The 15,821-nt window shown below is 36.9% G+C and overlaps 2 protein-coding genes across 2 annotated transcripts; one reads left to right on the top strand and one right to left on the bottom strand.

The window, feature by feature from the left end:
* Positions 1–1,941: 1,941 nt before the first annotated feature.
* LOC133680586 (E3 ubiquitin-protein ligase MBR2) lies at positions 1,942–8,657 on the top strand. The gene is made up of 7 exons (XM_062103603.1): positions 1,942–2,346; positions 3,914–4,038; positions 4,222–6,084; positions 6,753–6,803; positions 7,819–7,917; positions 7,994–8,137; positions 8,264–8,657. The coding sequence occupies exons 3-7, from the start codon at positions 4,324–4,326 to the stop codon at positions 8,393–8,395; spliced, it is 2,187 nt and encodes a 728-aa protein (XP_061959587.1). The 5' UTR covers positions 1,942–2,346; positions 3,914–4,038; positions 4,222–4,323; the 3' UTR covers positions 8,396–8,657.
* A 2,989-nt stretch (positions 8,658–11,646) lies between these two features.
* On the bottom strand, positions 11,647–13,329 carry LOC133680682 (U-box domain-containing protein 26-like). The gene has a single exon (XM_062103717.1). It carries the CDS (start codon positions 13,087–13,089, stop codon positions 11,848–11,850), a length of 1,242 nt encoding a protein of 413 aa, XP_061959701.1. The 5' UTR covers positions 13,090–13,329; the 3' UTR covers positions 11,647–11,847.
* Between the last annotated feature and the right edge of the window lie 2,492 nt (positions 13,330–15,821).

The raw sequence follows: 15,821 nt of genomic DNA on the forward strand, positions 1-15,821 counted from the left end.
TCAGAATTGCTTGAATAAAAGGTAAACTGAAAACTGAATTACTATCGGTCTGTCCTAAACAAAAGTGGCCTGCAAGTGCAAGTTTTGAGATCATTAATCATTCCTGTTCCTCTCTCCCTCTCATATGACTTCTTACATGACATAAATTTCCACAACCAATCAAGAATTCCACGCTCAACAAATTCATTCATCTGACAGATAAAACTTTGATATAAAGTCCTTTTCAAACACAAAGCCCTGAAAGTGAACGCATGGAGATGAACAAGAAAAGTTGAATTCATTAGCCTCCGCCCTTCAGCATCATGGCATGAAGTTGTTGGCTTTAGTATCCCAGAGCCTTCCTTGTCGCCACGAAAACCTGCAACAACACTCAAAATTCTTGAAGATGAATCGACAACAATTTGAACAGCAATGCTGTCATCTTGAACCTCGTCATTTGATGCTGAATTGCAATCATTTCTTTTAACAAGCAGTAGGAGAAGGGAACCCGACCCGAGAGCGCAAATTGGTGCACGAAACACTACACAATTGCCTGGCACAAAACCGAGTCACTGACTCAGTAACCCCAAATCTATCAGCGATTTCAATGTAACTTGACCCAGTGGCCAGTCTAAACAAACCGATGCCTAGCCAGAGCTCGGTTGAGAGGTTTATCGTTGTTCCAATTGGGTCATGACACTCTAGTAACGATTCAAGCAAACCAGACAACCATTCAAACGTTGAAGAGCTCCTTCTGAAGGCGGTTTTGAAAGAGTCAAGATGAGAAGAAACTCGGTTCAACTCACTAAGTCGATTTGCAAGTTAGTCGAGATGTCCATGACCGTCTTGAAACTTCAACAGAAACAGAGATCCCTATGCGAAAATTGAACTGCGAAAGCACTTATCATTGAAGAATGAAAAGAAAGAAGTAGACAGATTGCACATGCTGAACGTTGTTTGGAACTAGCAGGACACGGTGAAGGTATCAATGAAGCCCAATAGGTTCAGATCGGATCACCAATCTAATGCTAGATGCATCATATTTGCCCACATTTTATGCTATCGAGCCAAAGCCCAATCCATGCACTAAAACAAGAACATGTAAAAAACAAGTTCAAATCCATAATATTATTTTGATATATATTTTTAAATAAAAAGTATTTTAAAAAATAATAATACCTAACTAGTGATTCGCTCTCCTGCATGGGTGTGTGGTATGAGAAAAGAAACAGGAATTTGATATACCTTAAAAAAAAAAAAAACTAACTAGTGTCTAGAAACGAAGATCCTTTCTTCGCATGATTACTAGAAACAAATAAGAGAATTGCTCCTGCCTTCATCTCCACTCTACGTTAAGTTTCTCTTCCACTACACAACCAAACAGCGGTGGTGTTGGTTGAGGTTAGTCCAACTTGTCCATTATCACCATTTGAATACAAACTAATTCGAATGTACTGGAAGCATAGCACCCATCAAGTCTCCCGTGGATGAAAGCCCTCTGATTAATAGGAATCCAAAGCTGACTCCGTCCCCATGTATCGACATCCTCGGCTTCACTAGAATAAAACCATCACAATCTGGGCCAGCAAGGTCGATCAAAAACATTCTATAAATAAAACCAGCCCAAGATCCGAGATTGGGCCTGGACATGACCTGACGGTTTTGCAGTCTCCTGTTAACATCATCGCTCGCCACAAAACATAATAGATAAACAGATCACATCTAATGAGGTTAGATGTAAGAACTCGGGCAAATTGTACCAAACAAATGCAAAGAAAAACACAAACTCGAATCCAATGTATCCCCCCATTTTCAGAGTGGTGTGTCTACTTGTCTTTGCCCATTCCCAAATTTCTTCCACTTTCATTTTCAACTTCTCATTTTCCTGCCCACATAAAAAAAAATAAAGGAAAATAAATAAATAAATGAACAAGATGGAGAGAGGAAGGTCCCGTGGTGATGCATGAAAGCTACGTGTACAACAATAAATTTGCCCTCTAAGCACTTAAGAGAACCACCCCATCACCACACATACCATCACCAAATTAAATATTAAATAAAAAAAAATTAAGTGCGCAGATTACAGACATTTCACCCATTTTAATCTTTCATTGCCCAATTGTTGTTTTGTTTTGTCTTTTATTTTTTCCTCTTTTTCCATCCCTTCCAATTATCTCTTTCTTAAAGTAACCGAAGCCATACGAACATAGTTTTTTTTTTTAAGAAAAAAAAACAAAAAAAAGGGAGATTTTTTACGTTTCTAATTCTTTCCGCTTGCTTTTTTTTTTTTTTAATTTATAAAACCCGTTTGATCTTTCTAAAGTTTCATTTTGGATCTTCTCTCATTTCAATCTCTTTTCCTCTCAGGTACTTCTCTTGATCTATGTAATTATTGTAATTTCTTTCGATAATCTTAATTTTCTAGTTGATCTCTATTCATGGCTGCAATAATCAGCATTCTTAATCTTGTTTTCCGGAATTTTTTATTATGCGGCTGTGTTTAGTTTTAGGTGTTTGTGGCAGAAGAAAGATCAGGCTGACCCATGTTGGATTTATTTTTTTTGTGATTGTGCATGCATTTGATCGTTGTTTTTTTTTTTTTATGGGTCTTTTGTTAGCACCTTTTTTATCTTTTTTTTTTTTAAAAAAAAACTAGGGTGGAGTAGCTGCTTTTCGCCATTTTCAAAATTTTATTTTGTTTCTTTATTTTCGAAATTTGGGTTTTCTTTTGGTCTTGTGAGAGTGTTGAGTGTGATAAATTTTGTTGCGCAAAGATATAAAATATTGATTCTGCATACATTTCGATTTGTACACTTTTATGGGTTTGGGTTCAAGTTGTTGGCTTCTAATCTCGGTATTGAAATCTGTGAGCTGAAGCTAAAATCTTCTCCTTTTGGTGGTTTTCGAATGTTGTTAATCTACTATTGGCAAGCACATTACGTTTGATGCAACTTTTCATTAAGTACACGTTATTACTCTCTATTACAGAGCTTGCACATTAGCATCATAGTTAAGAAAATTGTTCAGAAATAAGAATACTGCACCGATATCTGTGTGGCTGAGCTGTTGCCATGGCGTTGTCTTAACTTTTCATTAAATATGATCCAAAAGGGTGAAATGATGTCGTGGATAAGTGAGACCTTATGCAATGCTGCCTAGCAAGGAGCTATCTGGATATGGAATATATTTCAGTTTAGGAATGGAATGGAGAAATATAAGGAAAGAGGAATCTGTATATATAGTGTGCCCATGATTGCAGTTCAGCATCAGAGTATATAATGGCTGATGTCTAGTGTTTGTGCTAAAAGAACTAGAAATAGATTGGTATGAATTTAGTTAGTAATGTGGCTAGAATAACGATAATGTTGATAGTCTTTAAACAAAAAGATTTAGCATGTATAGCTGGTGAGACTGGTTGGGACGTGTGGCAGCAAGAGATGGGGTATGGGTGCTGCCACTATGGGGAGTCGAAGTAGATTTACTACCTGGAGTCTGGCATTTGAATGCCAGAGGCAATCTGTTTAGTCTGAATCTTGTCTATGTAAGCCCACTCATCTTTCCTCGAGAAATATCTGGGAGAAAAAAATCATGATAATAAATTCCTTAAAGGCAGATGAGTAACTCATTTTCCCGAACAAGGTAGGAAGAACTGATTGTTGTTTTTAGGATGTGAGAGAGATCCAAGTGGAAAGTTTGATATCATATCTTTTGATTATGTGTTACGGTTTATAATTTTTGCAAAATTCCAATTGATTGTTATATTGTATGATGCGGTGTTTGTGAGACAAGTGGAAAGATCTGAAATAGTATCTTTTTTTGTCTGATTGTTCTGTCAATTTGTTGTTGAAACACACATGGTTCTTTTACTTTTTTGTGGTGTGTAAATTTCTATAAATGCTTAAAGATGCTCTAAAGCTTCAAATTTTGCGGCTAGGATGCTAATTCATCTATGTTTTGGGGGACAAATGCGGGATTTTATTTAAGCACATGCTTAAATGCATCTGGTCTTCTTGTCAGCATTGAAACAAGATGGCAAAGCAGAGTTTTACCACTACATTTGTAAGCAAAGACTGCCTTTTTTAATCTCTCGCTCCTCTTCTCTTTGCGGTCCATTCATTTTTTCTTTACTCTTTTGGAAATAATATGTAAAAATTTACACCATCTTGTCACAGGCGCTGGAATTTTAATTTACGAGATACTAAAGTGTGATTTTTATCCTTCTCTGCTGTTATGTACACATAGGTATTGCTGATTAGGGCATAACATGAAGCACCGTTCCTGCTGAAAACTTGGAGTATTTTTCAGCATCTTATACATTATATTAGGGGGAACACATTGTGCCTGATGCATAGGCAAAGGGGTGCATTTCATACCTTTTCTGAAACTATTGACATTGATCAGGGATCTGTTTCAGACAATATCGGTACAAGTCAGCAAACTTCTTTTGGTAACATGCTAAATCCAGTAGATAGCAGATTGTCAAATAATGCTGTATCTTCTGGCGATGTATCATGTTCAAATGCTATGACTCATGATATCCAGAACTTCAGTGGCTGGAATTCAGGTGAATCTAGCTCAAGTTTAAGTCTGCAAAATCAGCTGAATGATGATGAGATAAAAATGGAAGAAAGGTGGTCTTCTTCAGTCAATGCTTACCCTGCAGTTGGTCAAAGATCAGATGAAAGGCTATTTGAAACAACTGATATCCTTTTTCCAGGTAGAGGCAATATGGGGATCAGTGGCAATCAGGTTAGGAGTGGACCTCTATTCTTGCAGGGCTCCAGCTCTAATCATATCCCACCAAATGAAACTCCAAATGCTGGTCATATTGGAGACACCATTAATGGCAGGCTTATTACAGGAGCTGTCTTAGGCCTTAATCGTCTCAACCCTGGTGGATTAGAAATAGAGTTGGCATCATCTTCTGGTGTTTCTTCTGATGATGTTGGCACTTCATCTGGAAGTTCTGGTTGTATAGTGGAGGAGACAAATGGCGGTTCAGGATCTTCTCTGGGGGGTTGGGGCTTATCCTGCAAGAGAAAGGCCCTTGAAGGTACTTCTGGACAGTCTTTTCCTGGTGCAAGCTCAAGTTGCTTTCCACAAGCTGAAAACAGTGCATGGCATAATGGCCCCAATAATCATAATGTTTCTAGCAGCTTAAGTTTATCCACTCCCACTTGGAATGCTCCTAGTGTTACTCCTCCTGAACAGTTGAACCCAAGATTTGGTTATGGAATGAGAGCAGCACCTTCTGATGCGTTTCCTTCATCAAATGTTAGTGGAAATGCGGACACTCTGAGAAATTTTGATAGGAGGACAAGTCCAGGACTTCAACAGGAATCTGCCGCTTTCAATGTATCAACAACAGGAGGTTCCAGGCGATGGTCCTTGCAGCACCCTCCCAGACCTGTCTCAGTTAGTGACTATCTGGAGTCAAGATCACCAGAACCTGCAAATTCAAATGCTACTCAGGGCCAGCTTCATGCCATCAACCCATCTGCTTTATCTAGAAGCATGCTTCGGTGGAATGATTTTTCAAGTTCAAGAGTTGGAAATTCACCAAGTTCCCTCATCCCTGGAGAGCTAGGTGCTACATTAAGAGAAGAAACAAACTCAAGAAGATTTCAGAGAAATAATGCAGAGCATCCAATGTTTGCACCTGCAACTGAAATGAGAAGCATGATACAAGATCCAACACGCTGGGGTTTGGCCACTGGGAACATGAGCACCTCAGGTAGTGTTTCTTCTACCAGAATTGGCCCCAGTTCAAGTGTCCGTCCGTTTCCCACTCCTCGATGGATTCATCGCAACCCTACAACACATAATCAGCAAAGATTCTCAGAATTTTCTACTTGGTCTCTTTTCCCACCAATGGACACAGAACCTGGAGGTCATAGTGGTCATTTCTCCCCATTGTCTTCTGGTCCTTCTTCTTCTGCACAGGACACAGTGATTTCTTCCGGATCTAATAGCCAGGGACATAATCCACCATTTCCAAGGTCAGCACTTCTCATGGAAGAACAAAGTGATGACATTCTTGGTATGCCCCGTTCATTGAGGGTTTTAGCTGCTGATATTGAAGGGAGACATCGACTAATATCTGAGGTTTGTATTCATCTCTCCCTCCTTCCTTGTATTTGTATATATGTGCTGCTTTTTGTCTTTACTGCTTGTGTTATTGCTATAAAGGATATGTTCTTAGGAGTGGTATTTTCTCATTTAAACGTGGAATGGCGGTAATGCTGACATTCTGAATGTAAGTGGCATTGAATTGTAGTAACTACGTTGCACTAGCTCAATTCTAAGCATTGCTTTGAATCTTGCTATCCTCATTTTCCATACTTAATGCAACTTATGGCTTTCAGAAATCCAAAATACATGATAGTATGTTTGCGATTTGCATGCCTGTTAGAATTGAATGCATGCTTGGTGCTTAAATAACTTGTTTGATCGTGCTTGATCTCTGAATTATTGTGCCACAGACGATGTATTTGGTTTTCACATTTTGCTGCAGTCAATAGTTGCTAGCTGGTTTAAACTTTGTCCAAATCCCAGTTCCCAGGACTTGGAGCTTGTAACTTTAGTATCAGATGCTTTGCCTTTTAGCTAAATTTATACACTATGCTTGCATAGTTATTAAAAATTTAATATTGTTATAACGACACTATCTAGTTATGGTATCTGTTTGGTTTGGGAAAGTGTGTTTATCATTTATGTAACTAGATATTAACTGATGCTTGAAATAATAGCCCGTTTGCTTCTGTGTGTGACAGATTCGTCAAGTGTTGAATGCCATGCGCAGGGGTGAAAACCTTCGAGTTGAGGTTTGATTGATTCTTAAACTGATCTATATTTATTTATATCATTGTGGCTGTTATTTAATGTTGTAAACTTAGTGTGTTAGTAATACCGGTCCATCTCTTTGGTTTCAAGTCAATTAACAGTGTCAAAAACAATCTTTTACACAAACTTGGAATCATTAATGGAACGGATGCTAGTTTAAGAAATTTCAAGAACTCTCTACTTGATTAAAAATTTTACAATACTCGTTTATGTTTTACCAGCTAAATTTGTACGCTGTGAGTACCAGCTGAAATATTGATAATATGTCAAAAGAATGATCAGTTCAGCAGATACTCTTTTTAGAAATTTCACGTACACTCTTTAGGTTTTCAAAATAAAAGAAGGAAAATAACGATAGAAAAGGTATACCGTTGAGGTCTTTGTTTTGTAATTTTGGCAAACACAATGTCTTGTCCTCGATGTCTGAAAGCTTTGTTTTGGATGTGGTCCTATTTAAAGATTTTCTATTTTAGTCGAAGTTAGAGTATCACTTGTAAGTTGTATTCAAGTAAAATTGGAGATGTAGAATATGTTGATCAATGACATAAGGCTCTAGAATTTCCTCATATCAGTGATTCCCCCTCATTTGGAACTGAAATTATCTAAATAGGTTGGAGAATGGAATTTCTTTTAAAAAGAGCCGGGACTAAACTAAGTGTAATTGAAATTTTTTGGGGATGAAATTTATGGTTTTGCTTTTAATTTTTCCAACTCTATGATGTCCATAGGCCATTGACCTAGCTTCTTGACTTGTTGACCGCTTCTTAAGGACACCATCTAGCATATTACATTTGCTAACATGTTTTATGGAAGAAAAGTGCATATATTCTTTCAGTTCTAAGCTTCTTTTTTATGAATGCCCCACTAGGAGATGCACTATTTGCCGAGGGGAAAGCTTTGGCATTTGCCTTTTAGAACTGGCGATGATATTGTGTAACATTTTAACTTGAAATGGTATCTAAGGAATTTTGTTTTATTGGTATGGTAACCTCTCAGGATTATATGCTTTTTGACCCGTTGATCTATCATGGGATGGCTGAAATGCATGATCAGCATAGGGATATGCGCCTCGATGTTGATAACATGTCCTATGAGGTGAGATTGAGAAATTAATTCCCCTGATAGTCATTCTCTGAAGGTTGTTTCCTTGATGAAAAGATTGGAATATCAGGAATTGTTGGCATTGGAAGAACGCATAGGAGACGTGAGCACTGGACTAAGTGGGGAAACCATTTTGAAGTTAATGAAACAGCAAAAGCATGTGCCTGTTAGCACAGAATCTCCAGCAGAGTTGGAGCCTTGCTGTATCTGTCAGGTATGAGCTACTTACTGTTGATATATACAAATTAGGAGAAGAAACAGATGCTACTTTTATTCATTTCCGCTGGCCGTTCCACTGGTTTCTTAGTTTTGTTTTAACTATCATTATTCATAATGGCAGGAAGAGTATGTGGACGGGGATGATATGGGAATAATCGATTGTGGACATGACTTTCATGCCAACTGCATCAAACAGTGGCTAATGCAGAAAAACCTTTGTCCCGTTTGTAAGATGACAGCCCTAATCACTTGAGAGGGAAGATATTGTCAGGTCCTGGGAATTTTATTTTCTTAAAAACAGACAATCATATCCAAAAACTGGGTAGATGATATCCTATTTATACACCTCGTTTGGTTTTAAACCCATTTTATTTGCTCATGAACTGCATAATTTGATGAGCCGAACAGCTGTATGTTATAAATTGCACCATGAGTGATAAGAGGGTCTGTTCTCCACCTTCAAACTCATGAGTACATGAGAAATAAATTCTATGACATTATCATAGCTTTTAGCAGGATGCAGGATGCAGATTCCAATTAGCTGAATGCTTAGAATTATACAGTTATGTCTCTGATGTTTGGCAAATAATTATATACGGGTATTCTTTTTTTTAAAGAATGCACACAACTTGATTTACATTAATTAGACAAATTCTTGATATATAGATACAAACATTATAGTAACTAATTAATAATTAAGGCTAAATTAACTATTCTTCAAGGAACCGTTGTTTGCTGATAACTTTTCCGCCCGTTGACCATATAAAATTAATATACTAATTGGATTACCTTTTTTTGTTTTTCAAATTACTTTTTCTTGTAATGCAAACTAACACTATAATAAACTTATTCCTTGGTAATTTGGTATTATGTTGTTAAGCAAAGTTTCACATATTGAAACCATTCAAGTTCCTCTTTCATTTGGTGGCAAGCTACATGCATGTTCATTGGTTTTTCTTTTTCTTGAACATAATTCCAGGTAATTAAAGATGTAAAAATAGGATGTCTGAAAAACCGATCTTAATGACAGAGTACGCTTAGAATAAATCTAGATTTGTGTGCGTTGAGCAGGCCCCTAGAACGTGTGGAAACATGAACTTATAGGCCCCCACCACACGTGACTGTCTTAGAAAAATACTCAGCCCATTTGTGTGGATCCGTCTTAATATAAACTTATAGGCCCATTTTTTACATCGGCGCCTTCTCTCGCTCGATGTTCTTAATTCAACCCATCAAACCATCTAATTGCTTATTTCTTTCTTTCTTTTTTATTTATTTTTTAAATAATTTTGAAAATGATCTTTCTTTTTACTCTGAGATTCATTTATATTTTGAAGAAAAAAATCATTTAAAATACTTGTTGGTTTAGAAGCTTACTAGATTGTTGAAGAATTGACATGAGTTGAATTGTCAAATTTGTAATTTAGATCATGAAATTGTGATAACCTTATAAAAAGTAAATAAAATAAATAACTTAAGTTAACTTGATTTAATCTATCAAACCTGCGATCAAAGTCATGAGAATGTGACAAACTCATAGAAAACAAATCAAAATAATTCTCAATAAATTCATTATTGCAAGTTTAAAATTAAAAAAAAAATCAAATCTAAAAATAGGACATGATAAAACAAACTGAGTCTACTTGGGTTAACTCGTAAAACATGTGACTTGAATCATAAAACTAAGATAACCTCATAGAAAGTAAACCAAAATTAATCATGAATTCTAATTCTCAATTAACTCAATATTGAATGATGAAATTGAAAAAATATTAATTAAAAAAACAAAAAAAACTCGAATCAATCAAGTTAGCCTGTTAAACTCGTGACACGGGTTATAACACCAAGCTAATCACATATAAAGCAAATCATAATAAATTATAAAATTTAATTTTTAATAAAACTAAATGTTTATATATATATATATATATATATATATATATATATATATATATATATATATATATATATATAGAGAGAGAGAGAGAGAGAGAGAGAGAGAGAGAGAGAGATTGAAATGAATAGTGATATCCGAGAACAACACCTCACGTGTGAGTGACAAAATATTTAAAGATTTAACATCAAAATGATATAAAAATATTTAAAGAAATCAATTTAAAGAAAATAAAAATAAAAACAAAATAATTATTTTAAAAAATATTTTTTACAAGAAAATAAACAGACATATCCTAAGTAATGGGGCATGGTACATGACTTTTGTATAAGGCAACAAAATAGAGAACTGAACAAATAAAAACACTGCGAAATGATACAAGGAGAAGGCAAATGTAGTGGATGAAAATCAAATCAACTGCACTGTCATCGCTAGAAGCATGGATCGGTGGGTACCCATAGAGCTTCATGAGTGCTTCCAGAGGGTTTTGACAGCCGAAAGAAACATTAATTATTGAGTACCAAATGTTGCACATCAGAGAGGTTCAAAGACAAACGAACTTTCCTTTTGTTCTTGCTAGCCGTGACTTGAAGAGGAAACCGAAGTCTGGTTCAGACAGGTGGGTGCTAGTAGCCATCCCCGAGAGAGAGAACACAAACCAGACCATGTGATCAAGTCCCATGGTTTTCACTCCACAGACATGTGAAGATCATCTCTTGCATCTTCAAACCACACACCTCTTTTCCAATTTAACTGTGGGTCCTCGAGCACCTCCTTTGCCTTGCTGTTCTTCTTTTCCATGGCAAAATTTTCACGTACACATCCCTATCCCTATAGCACGCTGGAATGGAGCTGTCTTTGTTAGTCTCGAGTCAAAACCAAGGTGTTCCGTCCCTTTACCAGCATATGATGCCTCCTACATCAGAAGAAAACACGAGCAATAATCTCATGACTTCACTCCTAACCAGGACAACAACCTGATGACAGTCTTCAAGAACTAATTACAAGAAATTATTTAACAGAAAAGCTCTTAACTCTATGGTAAAAGGTCACAAGATTTGGGTTTTGATCTTTGAGAAACACACTGGTATCTTGTGACAGATTACCATTTATGGAAACATTTTTAGCTCATCTCCATGTTGTGTTGTGGGTACGGTAACTCAACAGGTCATCCCTGCTCTCGGTAGCCATGAGCACCATCTCTCCGGCAATTAACGAACTCAGTAAATCATCGTGATTGCCCAGATTTAAATTCCGGCATTTGGGTTTCAAAGGATTGCAGTTCCTAAACCCTAACCCTCCCAGATGAGATCCCTGAATCCAAGGAAGTCCAGTCAAGTTCTCTGCTTCCCGACGCCCGAATCGGATTTCGAGGAAAACTTTGTCAATCACGGCATGGATAAGCAAATTAAACCACCAGCCACCAACTTGTTCAAATATTAAGCTACAAAGTCATCCTTTTCAAAGGAGTGTATCCAAAGAAAATATATAGTAAGATTAACACATAAAATAATCATAAATCTCAACTCGATGTCGCCAATGGCACCCCAAGAAATAGAAAAAACAAAGGCACAATAAGGAATAGAAAAGAAAAAAAAGGACGACGAAGATGAAGCAGATCTAACTTTCCATTTGCTTTTCGACTTTCCTTAAAAAACTTTTCAACAAAAATTCTTACATACAAAAATTACAATTCCTCTATGTACCAAATTAAATCTAAAACCTCAATTTCCAGTCTTCTACTAATTAGAACTTGGAAGATAAAAATAAAAATAGAATTAGAAAGTAATCATCATTCACCAAAACAATCATCAAAACGGCACCACTTCACTGCAAAGAAAATCATCAGAATTGCCGACAGAATCCTCAGGCCATGCATCCCTTAACAACTTCAGCAACATCTGCGCCTTCCTCTTAGCCCTATCAGTACAATCACTCTGTACTAACAGCAACAACTGCGTCAATATCCCTGCACAGACCGCCTCCTTCTGACTCAGCTCCGACGCTGAACACAGCGCCAGCAACGCTCCCGCCGCGTACTCCGTCGCTCTATCCGATATCTTCAGGATAGTCTTGACTAACAACGGCACAGTCAGCGCGTGCGCTGCAAATGCTGCGCAACCAACTTGTATTCTGCAAAGTAATTCTATTGTAGCCAGGGCTCTTTCTGCATCACATTTATCAAAATCTGCCAGTCTGTCGATTAATGTCTCCGCCGCTCCGGCGGTGACCGCTTTATGCCTTGTTTGTTTAACTAGACATAAAGCGAAGAGCGCTTTTATCCCAATTTTAAGCGCTCGAGGGGATGATAAAGGATTTTTTAAAATCTCTATCACTCCTTCGAAGATAATCTCTGTGTTGCTAATTTGAAGTCGAAGATCTGATGATCTTGTTCCTGCAATAACATTTTCAATGAGTGCAGCTGAGTTGACTCGGACTTCGATTGATGAATGGAATAGTAAATTAGCTAAATAACTGATCCGCTCCGGTTCTGAAGATATCCCCACACAGTCGAACTCAGTGAGCGGAAACATAACCAGGATCGCGAGTGACTCGTGGCTCAAGTCCGACGACTGAGAGCTTGAAAACACGAGGTTGACAAGAACTTCACGAACGTTATGAGAGGAAATGACAGAGCGGTTCTTATCGGAATCTCGAGCGAGTCCTCTGAGTCGGCGGAGAGCAGAGAGGCGAGAGTGAGATGGATTTGACGCGGAAGCTGCCTGGTTTAACAAGGAACGAACTAAACTCGGTTCGGCAGGCTGTTTCGGGGTTGGAATTCGTTCAACGCCGAAAGCACGATTTGCAACACACCAATCTTGAATCAAACGGCGAAGGGTGTGGTTTGGGATTAAAGTAAAGTCGGTGAGCGGGGCTCGGGTAACAGGACAGGTAGTATTACCGGTAGCTACCCATGATTCTATGCTGGAACGATCGTAAGTCTGACCTGTGCTAACGGTGACTGGGTCACACATTAGTTCAAGAGAGATCGGACACCGAAAATGGTATGGAATCTGAACTGTTAAATCTAAAGGCTCCAAGCTTCCAGGCATTGGGAAAAAAGAGTAGTAGAATTAATTTGGCTGTTTAGAAGAAGAGAAGGGAAATATGAGGAGGTCTGAAAATCCTGTAACAGCTTTGTTAGGCTGTGAGTTGTGGTTTGGGTTCTCTTATACGAGACGGAAATGGAACAGAGAAGCGTGAAGCTAGCAAGGAGAGTGTGTGGGTGCTGGTCGGGGTCTGGTCTTATCTGACTCCTTGCCACACGTGTCATGGAATTTGCTTGGTTTGTGGGGGAGGGAAATGGGAAATGGGAAATGGGAAATGATTTTTTTGTTGGTCAAATGAAATTAGTGAGGACTGAACGGGACCCACAAAAACAGGCTCTAAAATCTAACTCCTGTTTACATCAAAGATGAGGTAAAACTATGCGGGCGGGTGGCATTTTCAGTTTTGGCCCTGTAGTTTTGTTTTTTTCAATGCTTTGGGTATTGTTCTCTTTGTATTTTGGTAATTGGCCAAACCATGTCTTCTTGCTTTTTATACTATTTATTTATTTATGCGTTTTAAAAATAATTTAAAAAAAAATAAAAGTTTTTTTTATTTTTTATTTGTTCCACAGTACCAAACAGTGTTTAAGTATTATTATTGGTGGTAGAGTGGCTCCCTCTCTTTCTTACTGGATGAAGAGGAATAACTTTACGGTGTCTTCCTTTTTGGGCGTCTGTCAATTATGGATGTTGAGGGCAGCAGCATTATGTTAATACATCCTTTACAGTCTGGCGGTCTGTTAAATCCTTGCTTTGCGATGGAAAGGTGATGGATCAAATAGCAACCCCAAATCTCCAAAGTTTCTATGCTTTTTTACTTTTTAATTAGACAGCTTTTCGCATCACTCTTTAATTACAAAATTGTATCATTACGTGTCAAGGTAAAAGTTTTTCTTTTCACAAGTAAAACCTTAAAATAATATAATGGACGAAAACCACGTTGAATTTCCTCTTAGTACATTTACTGTACTAAAAAAAATTCTCACTCTGTGCATAATTAATTAATTAATTAATGCCGTGCAAATCTATCAAAAATGTATGTGTTATCTAAAAAGAAGGACTCATTTGCAACCAACCCATGGGTGATGTGCGGTGTTATATACGCAGGACTGGATAAAAAAAAAAAAATTCTCAGTTCTTTTTAGAGGATGATATTGTAATTTCTTGTTTATACAGGAAAAACATGTGGTTTTATTATTTATTTATTTATTTATTGTATCGTAGCCCGCAAGAAAAAATGATATTATACTTTCTTTTTCCAATATCTGTAATAATTATTTATGCTGTGTGGCTAGGTTTATTACGAACCGAAGTTAACTTTCTGAAGCAAAGTGAGTGGCTGGCTGCATTGACAAGGCTAACGCGTGCGTGCCCGTGACTTCGTTGCAAGTTGTAGTAGAATGCAATAAACCTGCCGAAAGAAAGAATGGTAATAAATGAAATCACCTAAAATGAAAGAACAAAAGAACAAAGAAGCCATCAACATAATTAGGTCAGGATTGTCTGTTTGTGTTACAGTGGTTAGGGCAGTCAAAGGTCAAAGATAAACACATAAAAAAACAGAGGAATGTGCGGGTCCAGGTTGTCTCTCCACCGCTTTATTCGAAACCAAAAAAATAATAAAATCTTGTTCCATGGATAACATTAGTAAGGTGGTGGTTCCTTGATGGAGATGGGTCCCTCTATCAAGTGGACGATATTGATTGAGCGGGACCTACTCTTTTCGCTAGCACAAGTGCTAGCGTTGCTAGCTAAGAAGTCTTTTCATTTATTAACACAAAAATCAAAATTGGATAATCCATGAATATTTACTGTTTTTTCTCCTAATCACGGATAAGAAAAATCTATATATTATTTTTTAAAAAATAATAAATAGAGAATTAAGGCTGCCAAGTGTGATTAAATCTGATCAAAGCAATTTATATATCCTTTTGTCAATCTCGAGACATGCAACTCACTTGCCGTCGTTATGAGACACCAATATTGACATTGAACAGTCGCACGTTTAGCTGGGACATTTATCACGTACGTTAAATAATATTAATATATATCTTCCTAGCTTATCCCAGATTGCCAGTCTTCGCTATTTTAATTTTTAAAGTACCGACATTTTATATTTTGTGCACAGCATACGTTTTTAAATTCCCTCTTCGTTGAAAAATGTATTGCACGTTTCTCTAGTTTTTATCCATCTACTTAATATTTTACTTTCGCATTTTATTTGCATGCGAAAACTATACCACAGGTCCACAGTATATATAATTTGGCAGAAAACAAATGTATTATCAATTTTTTAGTCAATTTATGTGTACTTAAACCATACCGTGAAGTACAAATGGTCCGTCCAGGACAAATCATTTAGAATTAATAAGAAATTGCGTCTTCAAATGAAATCTTATTGACATGATAGAGAAAAGAGTATGCTCCTCTCTCAATATTAGATTTCAAGACTAGTGGAGAATAAAATCCTTGTTTATTTTATTTTTTTATATAATAAATAGATAATATTGTATTGAGTTTGATTACAATTGTTCGCTTGTAATTTAGCAAGTAGCTTGACTAACAATAATTATTATTAAAGAAATAGTAAATATTAACAGAAACATTAATGGATTTTTTATTGGTATACTATGATGACCTTTACTGAGAATTTTTTTTTGGTGTATTGCGATGATCTTTGTTGGCATAATTTTCTACCATTGTATCTATCGATAAACACCAATATATAAATTCTC

Source organism: Populus nigra, chromosome 19 (assembly GCF_951802175.1).
Source record: "Populus nigra chromosome 19, ddPopNigr1.1, whole genome shotgun sequence".
Taxonomy (NCBI): Eukaryota; Viridiplantae; Streptophyta; class Magnoliopsida; order Malpighiales; family Salicaceae; genus Populus; species Populus nigra.